General features: G+C 37.6%; 1 protein-coding gene across 1 annotated transcript in view; it reads left to right on the top strand.

The window, feature by feature from the left end:
- Positions 1–10,995, top strand: part of LOC107705586 (plakophilin-4-like) — a 48,511-nt gene that overhangs the window by 34,735 nt on the left and 2,781 nt on the right. The window contains exons 8-21 of the mRNA XM_016508931.1: positions 508–666; positions 784–994; positions 1,492–1,624; positions 3,226–3,439; positions 4,311–4,494; positions 4,794–4,911; positions 5,515–5,706; positions 6,218–6,391; positions 6,737–6,887; positions 7,011–7,203; positions 7,654–7,738; positions 8,573–8,690; positions 8,864–8,995; positions 10,291–10,364. Of these exons, the coding sequence (XP_016364417.1) occupies positions 508–666; positions 784–994; positions 1,492–1,624; positions 3,226–3,439; positions 4,311–4,494; positions 4,794–4,911; positions 5,515–5,706; positions 6,218–6,391; positions 6,737–6,887; positions 7,011–7,203; positions 7,654–7,738; positions 8,573–8,690; positions 8,864–8,995; positions 10,291–10,364 (2,138 nt within the window). The remainder of the gene's footprint in view (positions 1–507; positions 667–783; positions 995–1,491; positions 1,625–3,225; positions 3,440–4,310; positions 4,495–4,793; positions 4,912–5,514; positions 5,707–6,217; positions 6,392–6,736; positions 6,888–7,010; positions 7,204–7,653; positions 7,739–8,572; positions 8,691–8,863; positions 8,996–10,290; positions 10,365–10,995) is intronic.

Here is a 10,995-nt window from a genome sequence, read left to right as displayed (position 1 = left end):
AATATGGATATATTTCTTACAAAAACGCATCGATTCGCTACAGAAGGCCTTTGTTCACCCCCCGGAGCTGTGTGAGACACTTTTTTTTATGGATGGGTGATTTTTATTCAAGTTCTTTTGGACTGAAGCAATGCAACACCCGCTGAGTGGCATTAAACAGCTTGAAAGATCAAAGACAATTTTTAATATAACTCTGACTGGATTCGTCTGAAAGAATTGATTTTGAATCTGATTTTCATTTTTGGGTGAACTAACCCTTTAATTAAAACTAAAACAATAAGAAATGTTTTCATTACTTGAACTATAATAAACATGAACATGAACTGAAATAAAAAATAAAAAAAACTTGTTTTAGTTCAGCTGTTTGCCAAGTTTATGTACTACAATAACTAAAACTAAATAAAAGCTATGTAGACATATGTAAAAAAAAAAAATAAATAAAAATGCCAAAAACACACAATAAATGTACTAAAATAACACTGTTGTGAATCTGTGATCTTCATCTAGGCTTGCAAACCTCTTATAGTCAGAACAGCCAGCTAGGCCAAGACGCCCGCTCCCCTGACTGCCACGTCACGCCAATCTATGAAGACAGAACCTTCCAGAACCCTCTGTACCAGAGCCCCACGAATGGCTCCCAGAGCGCTATCTCCAGAAACAATACAGGTATGTGATGAATGTCCTTCATGCACCACTGCTATCTTTGCAAACTCAGTAAATGAGTTCTGACATTTTCACAGTGTTCATCTTAACTATGTCTGTATTGCTCACTCTGTCACTCAGGGTTTGGTACTTTACAAAGGACCACTAGTCAGTGTAGCACCCTGAGGTACCAGCGAGGGTTATTCTCAGTGGGCTCCATGGCAACGCACTCTGACACCTATCGCCCCGCCCATTACCACCAAACCGACTCGAACTACACCAGACATGCAGCTGCCGTCGACAACGCCGTCACGCGCTCGCCTTCCATAGACAGTGTTCACAAAGATCCCAGGTGAAAAGCTGAACCCAGTGATTCCAGAAACATTGCAGAAAGCTTCAAAAATAATTTAGGGCCAGCTTTGAAGTCATTGACATTTAAAACATAAAGACTTTACTTGTAAATGAAACCCAGCATGTGTCTTCCCATTTTGCCGCATTATTCAAACCTATTTGATTTGTTGAGCCTCCACTACTTCTGTGCATATGTTGCTTTGTAATCATATTTCTGGGCATGTTTATTTTGCAGACAGAGCAAGAGCTTGTCAGAAAATGTAAACCAGATTGCCTGAGTGCTCATTCACATTTGCAGTGCATATTTTAATGATAATAAAGCTGGACAGATTTTTTTTATGCGTCTAGTTATTTGTCCTCCTGATGCTAACATGTAAACACAAGTAATTATGTATACTTTATTCAAATCTGCAAATATTTATTTGTCAAATGTGGACATTTTTCATATTTGTATGTGTGTTTGACATCTGTTTTATCTGTGCCTGTGGGGGGTGTTAGGGAGTTTGCCTGGAGAGACCCCGAGCTGCCAGAGGTGATCCGAATGCTGCAGCATCATTTCCCTTCTGTCCAGGCCAATGCTGCAGCATACATACAGCACCTCTGCTATGGAGACAACCGCATAAAGGCAGAGGTATGGTTACACACACACACACACAAAAAGCTTGTTTTTATTGAGATAAAAGGTGCATTTTCTGCTCTTAAGGTCCCATTCACCAAGATACCTACTCCTTTACCCCCATCCTTGAATTTATTTACTTTAACGATTAGTAAAGTCAAGTCCCACCCTTTAATTTTTCACATTCTAAAACCTGTTTCACTCTGAAACATGTCACAATACATAAATCAATTCAGCCATAACTTCTGTTACATGACTTTAAGTTTGCTAAGCAAAGTAGGACACTAATTATTAATCAAAAATCAAAATGGCAAGATGTAATAGAGGTTTGCTTTTGTTACATTTAAATGGATATTGCATTTTTCTAGTTGTAAATGTAAAAACAATGTTAAGATACTAATAAATAATAGAGTTTGGTTGGACTCGGACTCGGCTGTTTGGGACTCGGACTTGTCTCGGACTCGATTGGTTAAAGACTCGGACTCGACTTGGACTCGACTTAGGTGGACTCGAACCCAACACTAGGATGAGGCATCAAAATTTATAATAACTGTACATTTTAAACTACTGTTCAAACACTACGTTTGGGGTCTGAAAATTTTATACTTTTAATTTAAGGCAAGGACACTTTAATTCACAAGTAACAGTAAATTCATAAGTAACATAAGTAACAATGATCAGTGACTGACAATAAGATGATGCAATGTTTTTTGTTTTTTTTTCTCAAATAAGTGCTGTCCTATAGCTGTTTTCAACATTTATAATTATACAGAATGTTTCATGAACTAAAGATCATGAAAACTGAGAACAAGACTGGAGTAATGGCTGCTGAAAATTCAGCTTTGCCATCACTGGAATAAATTATATTTTAAAATATATTAAAATAGAAAACATTTTTGTTATTTAAAAATATTTAACATTATATAATATATAACATTTTTTACTGTATTTTGTATCAAATAAATGCAGCCTTTGTGAGCGTAAAAGACTTCTTTCAAAAACGTTAACAAATCTTACCAACCCCAAACCTTTAATCTAAAACCTTTCGGATATTTAATATGTCTAAATATATATATTTTAAATGATTGTAACTCTGTAGTTGATTTTTATAATCAAAGTAGTATTTCTCTGACACAGAAACAATGGAGATCTTAATTAGCATTAAACTTGAACGGATAAATGTAGGTTTCAAAAAGCTAATGTAACATGCTAATTCTGCAGTTTGAAATCATAAATGAACAACAGTGTTTGATAAATGCAATAAAAGATGTAAGAAGTAGGGACTTCTATGTATGAACTCGAACCAGTGAATTAGTGGTTAAAGCGAATCAGTTCATTCAGATGTAATGGTTCACATGAACAAATGTCCACTTGGCTATTGAGCTATTTGTGCAAACAATGTGATATATGAAATGTTTTAACATTTCTTGTTGGATAAATTACTGGTCATTGCTGGAAAAGCTACAGTGTTTGAAATAGCAGTTCAATAAATAGCAAGCTACTGGAAAATGTTTGTATTTAGTTAGTTTGCATTTGCAGACTGCATAAACAGACAGAAAAGCACGCCTTGGAAACAGAAATGTGAACACTTGCACTCTCTTACTGTATGTTTTCAGGTGTGTCGACTCGGGGGGATCCGGCACCTGGTGGATCTGCTTGACCACAAAACCCTGGAAGTTCAGCGGAATGCTTGCGGAGCTCTGCGAAACCTAGTGTATGGAAAAGCCACCGACGATAATAAAGTGTGTGTGAGGAATTCCGGTGGAATCCCAGCTTTGGTTCGTCTGTTGAGGAAAACGGCAGACACTGAAGTGCGAGAGCTCGTAACCGGTGAGTGGGTGTGTGGGGTCACATGACTGACTGCCATAAGAGAGTCTTTCTTTAGCTTTTTCTCTCCCTCTCTGTTCCTCTGTCTCGCTCTTTCCAACTCGCTTTCTTTCGCTCCTGTGGTGAGATCAGTTTGCACTGTGAAGCTCAGATCAGAGATTACAGTCAATGGAACTCGTGGCTGTGATTAATGTGGAGGGACGAAGTGTTTGATTAAAGGCTGAGCTGACACAAACTTGCATGCACGCACACTCTCTCCAAGCTGGATATCCTAGTATTGCTAGATAGATATGGGGAAATTCTACTCTCCCAAGCTGTTTTCTTGATGCATACAGTGTATTTTCACTGTCATTTCTCAAACAGAGGCAGCAGGTTTGTTCAGCAAAGGCAGAGCTCTCTTCTGCTCACACACATACTCACAACCACAGGGACTATTTTGTGTTAATGATCTCTATCTGCGGGATTTTTTGTTACACTCCCACTGCCTCTTTACAGTTTGATTACACACCTCTGAACTTGTCTCTCATTTTTTCTAATGAGCTATGTTAAATAATCAAGTGTGTTGAATTGCTTATTATAGCTAAAAATTCTTATTCACCCTCTTATGAATCCAAACTCCACTGTTAAAGGGGACATCGAATGCAAAATTCACTTTTATATGGCGTTTGCATATTAAGTGAAGTCAATGTCTGTTTGTCAAAAATCCGGCAACTAAAAAATGTAGTAGTCAGTGGCAATTTTATTGCCGGTGTAAGTAGAGGGTTATTTATTCTTTTTTTAGTAATTCATAAATTTATAATAGATTCCTTCATTTTATACTGTATTTCTGCATTTAATATGCTATATACTACGTTTTGGGGTCATGCCTTGACAGGAGTGTTGTGGAACCTGTCGTCATGTGATTCTGTGAAGATGACGATCGCTCGGGACGCTCTCGGGCCACTTACCAACACAGTCATTATCCCTCACTCTGGGTGGGGTGCGGCCCCTCAGCGAGAGGACCAGAAACTCAAACTGCACTCATCTTTGGTGCTGAGGAACACCACTGGTTGCCTCAGGTGTGTTTCATGTAAATGTCTCCTAAGAAATGTCTGATTAGGTGTACCGGTCTAATTATACAGAGCTTCCTGTTAAGATCGATTAATCAATAGTCATTTAGATAACCTGCTGACTAGTTGATTTTTAAAATATATAGTTTTGCACATCACTGGTAGTAGCAGCATTACTCTTCATCCTCAGCGATGATAACTATTTACATTTTCAAGTGAGAATGATTGTTTTATCTAATTCAGATTGCATCGTTGACCACATGATGCTGATGGATGGATGTGTGTGTGTGTGTGTGTGTGTGTCTCAGGAACCTAAGCTCAGCTGGAGAAGAGGCCAGAAGGCAGATGCGTTGCTGTGAAGGGCTGATTGATTCCCTCCTTTATATAATCAAAACCTGCGTAAACACCTCTGATTATGACAGCAAGGTTAGAAATATTCTTGTGATTGCATGCAGAATACATCTAAAAACCATCCAGTTCTGATGTACAACAGTCTATAAATTGTTGGTAATATTTCATACATTCTTGCCAGATATTTGACTAATTTTCTGTCTGTATATCTGATGACAGCTGAGAACTGGCAGAGCCTAATGTTGCTTATAAAAAGGTGTTACATGTTTTCTGTGCCACTCCTTGAAGGGCCAAAAAATATTGAGTGCCTCTAGTGGTGAAGCACAGCATTGTGCAGCTTTGGTTATTTCTTTATGAAATCTTAGTCTTAGCATGCCATCTGCTGGAACAGGAAGCTTTGAAAAGCTTCCTGGAAGAAGAATCCAAAAAAATATGTTAAATATTTTTATTACATTTATTTTAAATAATTTTAATTAATAATAATTAGTAATAATAAAAATAAAAATAGTGATTGTTGTTTTTAATTTAACCCATCTGACTTTTCTTAAATGGAACACAATTGTGATTTTTGAAGAATATCCAGTACACTCTTTTCAATATAATGAGGATTGGGCCTGTTGATGTCCAAAATATTATACATTTCCTTCCTTACCCTTTTTTGTTTTCCTGTGTTTTTAGATTGTGGAAAACTGTGTGTGCACTTTGAGGAACCTGTCATACCGTCTTGAGCTGGAGATGCCTCCGTCTCGGCTGATGGGGGCCCAGAATCTGGACACGCTCCTGGGCCCTGACACCTCCAGTAAGCAGGCCGACTACAGCTGCTGGGGGCTCAGAAAGAAGAAGAAGAAGAGGTCCTGGCAGGATCAGCAGGTGATCTATCACTAAATAAAATGAGCTTGGATTCCATGTTCTGAAAGCTTATGACTGCTTTTGTGCTCAGTTATCAAATGATTTGGAATTGTGTGAAAGAGAAATTCATTTCTGCCAATAGTCATGGAAAACCTGGAAACATCAGTAAATTTTAAAATTGGAAATAATGGAAATTAATAAAATCTTCAAAAAGTTATGGAAAAGCCATGGAAATTCATATTTCCAGTTTCAGCTCAGCTGTAAAAGTTATTTATATTTGAACAAAATATTTGATTTTGAGTGCAGCCTCTATAAAATAATTTTTCTAGTTTTATTTTATTTTAAAATTTGTTGTCATTTTAAATAACTAATGATTATATAATAAAATAATAATAATACATTAATAAAAATGTTTGTTTTTCACATTTTATGTTTACAGAAGCCAATTTAGTAGTTGCTACAGAAAGTTATTTTTACTGAATAGCCACAGCTAAAACTAACCTATTACTATTTGTGTAATCCTGTGATGCAGTGGGATGGTGTGGGGCCTATTCCAGGATTTTCTGGAAGTCCAAAGGGCGCAGAGATGCTGTGGCATCCATCTGTGGTAAAACCTTACCTCACTCTGCTGGCAGAGAGCTCAAACCCAGCCACGCTGGAAGGGGCAGCTGGGTCTCTGCAGAATCTCTCCGCCGGAACCTGGAGGGTAGGCTGCTTGTGGTCACTATAACATAAACTCAATTATACAGCCACAGTGTTCAAAATAGAACTGAATTATATGGATGCCATAATTGGCTGGTGGATGAGGAGTATGTCCTGCACACACACACAGACACACTATTTAACCAGATGTAGCCTCAAGGTTCTTATAAAGCAACAGTTTTTCTTTTCTTTGCATCCTTTATTTTGGAAATGCTTCTAGACTAGATACCTAGAGATGGTGTTTTGATTGCATCACATTCACTGTTTTTAAAATTCAGTAAACGGTAATGCAAATTCTTGCTTCACTGAAAGATAATAACCTTCTTTTTCTCTTTCTTTCACCATTCAGTTTGCGGCCTACATCCGTGCTGCTGTACGTAAAGAGAAGGGTTTGCCCATACTGGTGGAGCTACTAAGAATGGATAATGACAGGGTTGTCTGTGCTGTGGCCACTGCTCTACGGAACATGGCTCTCGACGCCAGGAACAAGGAGCTCATTGGTCAGTCACTAAAACTTATTGCTAACTTATTGCAAACTTAGTGCAATGCTTTATATTCGATTTTTATGCTGGTTTTAAAAACTTCTAAAATAAATGTTTGCTGAATTCGGTTTGCTTTGAAAGGAAAATACGCCATGCGGGACCTAGTGACCCGTCTCCCTGGCAATGGGCCGTCCCTGCTGTCGGATGAGACGGTGGCGGCGGTCTGCTGTGCGCTGCACGAGGTCACCAGCAGGAATATGGAGAACGCCCGTGCTCTCGCCCAGACGGACGGCATCGACAAACTGGTTACAATCAGCAGAGGACGTGGGGAGAGGTGCATACCTCTTTTTATGGGCTGTTTGAAGTGGGCGGCTTTATATGTCCATTGGCGTTGTCACACTGTTTCATAACAAAATCCATTTTTTTCTTTGAATGTCCTAGTATCCACCTTTTTCTTCAACGCGGAAGTAAGCCTATGGGCAAGACTTCCGGTTCATTAGCCGCTATAGGGAAATAACGAGAAGAATAACAATGTGCAGTAAACTGTAAAATTGTTTGCATTATAAACCAGTGTGTTCGTAATTAAGACAACACATTCAAATAATATGGTAAGACACACCAATTTTCAATATCAAGCAGCAAAACGAGCGGTTCTGTACAGCTAAAAATAGCTGGATGCGGATAAAACCGGAAGCCAGACCCATAGAATTTACAAATCGCCACGCCCATTTTTACGGGAAGAAAAAGGTGGATATCTTTAATAATATCTTATTCTCTGTGGCAGGTACTCCATGAAGGTGGTCAAGGCAGCAGCTCAGGTGCTAAATACTCTTTGGCAGTACAGAGATCTGCGCACCTTTTACAAAAAGGTACATGTTCTCAACCATTGCTCTGTGGTAAAGGATCCTACTGTTCTCGTGACATCCATTCTGTAGGATCTGATCAAAAGTGCACAGCAAAAAATATGTGTGTGCACTGCAAAAATGTTCACAATCAATATTTTTGACTTGTTTTCCAGTGAGAAATATATAGCAGTAGACTTTTATATACAAAAACGAACAAAAAAAACTTATCAATAATACAATAGCAAAGAAGTCTGGAAAGCACAATACGTCGAACACTATTACAGAGACATCTACGACAAACTAAAGAGGCAGACACACTATATAGACATTGTTTTTCTTGCTTTTTAAGCACAAACTTTTATTTTCAGTTTTGTGTGCTTACAACTAGAAAAATATTACTTAAGATGTATTTATTTCATGCAATTTTAACTTTTCAATTAAATTTATCCTGTTTTAGATCTTTAGATATTTAAATGGAAAGACTGATTAATGATTAAGAAAATTATTTAAAAAAAATGTGTGTAGCATCAACAGTGTCCAAAAAAATGTGTTCCGATGACACAAACTACATTCGGTGACAACACAAGCTGAAAATGTTTATAGAATTTGTAGTGTATACACTAATGCTTTGCGGAAAACAACATATTCATTTATAGGTATTTATGTTATCTATATATCAATCATTACAACAACAGTTACAAAGGAACAACCTTCTCATCAAAAATCTGGAACTCAGACAAAATGACTTGAAATTGAGTTTGAAAATACTTTGTCTCGGTTGACCTTTTGTAATTGCATCACCTGAGATGGATAATAATAGTAGATGTAACAGGAACTGTGTGTACTGTGGTTCATCAGGATGGATGGAACCAGAACCACTTCATCACCCCAGTGTCAACACTGGAACGAGACCGTTACCGTTCCCAACCTACTCTGCCAACCAGCAACGTGCAGATGTCGCCTGTTATCCAATCAGGTGGGCCATTATAACAGCAAGGAATTGTAGGAAATGTAATTCTGTAGAAGTTACAGAGAAATTACTCACTTCTCACAAATGCTAATATTTATTAATTGGTTGTACCCTGAATTGGTTTATTGTTAATCATTATTTGATCCCCCACCCCACCCCACACACACACACACATTTAGGAGGCAGTGCCACCTCTTCCCCTGCCATGTTGGGTATAAGAGGTCATCGCTTAAATCAGCGGAGGACCCAGTCGTCTATGCAACTTCATAATTATTATGGAGACGCCAATAGAAACACAAGTCAGTATACAGGTGAGCTTTCCTTGAGTCCTCTGTCTTCAAAACAAAACAACAACAACTTCAAAACAACATTTAAAAAAAATATACCCAGATCCTAATTATCCACAATTCATGTTATTTTAAAGAGAAAATGCTTTTATAATTTTCTGTCACAATGTAATACAATTTTCTGATTTAAAAACAAATTTCTGATTTGCCTTTTCTACTGATGTGATCAATGCTGTGCAGTCAGGGAAAAGTAATATTAACCAATAAACTTAAGTTTTCCCCTGACAATCCTTGTCAAGATCCAATCAAATGCCATTGGATTATATGTGACCCTGGACCACAAAACCAGTCTTAAGTGTCAGTTTTTCAAAATTGAGATTTATACATCATCTGGAAGCTGAATAAATAAGCTTTCCATTGATGTACGGTTTGTTAGGAGAGGATCATATTTGGCTGAGATACAACTATTTGAAAATCTGGAATCTGAGGGTGCAAAAAAGTCTAAATATTGAGAAAATCATCTTTAAAGTTGTTCAAATGAAGTTCTTAGCTATGCATATTACTAATCAAAAATTAAGTTTTGATATATTTACGGTAGGAAATTTACAAAATATATTCATGGAACATGATCTTTACTTAATATCCTAATGATTTTTGGCATAAAAGAAAAATCTATAATTTTGACCCATACAATGTATTTTTGGCTATTGCTACAAATATACCCCAGCGACTTAAGATTGGTTTTGTGGTCCAGGGTCACATATACATTATTAATTCCTGACTATGCAGCATAGCCTGTAATGATTTATGGTGCATCACTCTTGGAAAACAACAAAAGAATCTGTCTGTGAATTAAGAAGCTGGACTGATGTGCTAATAGATATTTCACCCATGCTCTCTTCAACTAATAGAGCAATCAGTTTTATTCCCCTGTCTGGTCGGAAGCTGTAATGGTCATTCATTTAAGAGCACTTGACCTCCGTAGTTACTCTTTATTGATTGGTGGTACTTTGGCCTGGAGGGTCTGATTATGTGACTGTGATTCAGAATGCGGGTTCAGTGTGAGTGAGGTCTTCATTAGGCCTGTTGGCCTGTTGAACCGTTTCCGCCCATCTAACCCTCAGCCCTGCTCTCTGCCCTAACTGTGCTTCACAGAATTAGAGCTTCACCACAGACTGTACATTTATATAAAATATAAATATAACACATTTAAACATCAAATTGTGGATGGTTATATCTATACCTGGTAAATAGAAAAGTATTCATTCTATTCATACGATAGAAATCTTGTTTTAATATTTGTGTTCATCTGTGTTTAGGGTCTGAAAAACAGTCTGCCTATTTTATCAGTTCCTATCCCTCTCCTTCAGCCGAGGAGTCCCGCATATCACAGGTGAGTTGAAGAAAGGAAGGAAGGAGGAAGAAACGGCTGAATCTGAACCCGGATGCCATATGCCCACTGCAAATGATAACCATTTATTTGGATTTAATGCGTCGAATCCCAATAGATGAAGTTTAAGTAATCCGTTGGGTTTATTCCTTGATCATTCCCCACAAATATCTGTGGTGAAAAGCATCTGGGTTTAGTAGCACACACCTTAGAATTTATTTATTTAATTTTTTTACGATATAAGGTAAAATATTGAATTTTTGTAAGATTTCCACAAGTGATCTCTTATTCAAAGTGTTAATACATTTAATTGTACTATCTCAACCTAAATTAAAGGGGTCATATGATGTTGCTAAAAAGAACATTATTTTGTGTATTTGGTGTAATGAAATGTGTTTATGCGGTTTAAGGTTCAAAAAACACATTATTTTCCACGTACTGTACATTATTGTTTCTCCTCTATGCCCCGCCTTTCTGAAACACGTTGATTTTTACAAAGCTCATCGGTCTGAAAAGCGAAGTGTGCTCTGATTGGCCAGCTATCCAGTGCGTTGTGATTGGCCGAATACCTCAAGCGTGTGACGGAAATGTTACGCCCCTTACCATATTGTGATGCCGTGCCTCAGGCCGAGCG

Source organism: Sinocyclocheilus rhinocerous, unplaced genomic scaffold, assembly GCF_001515625.1.
Source record: "Sinocyclocheilus rhinocerous isolate Xijiao unplaced genomic scaffold, SAMN03320098_v1.1 scaffold504, whole genome shotgun sequence".
In the NCBI taxonomy this organism is placed as follows: domain Eukaryota; kingdom Metazoa; phylum Chordata; class Actinopteri; order Cypriniformes; family Cyprinidae; genus Sinocyclocheilus; species Sinocyclocheilus rhinocerous.
The sequence above is the reverse complement of the archived record's forward strand: the minus strand, read 5'-3'. Positions and strand labels throughout refer to the sequence as shown.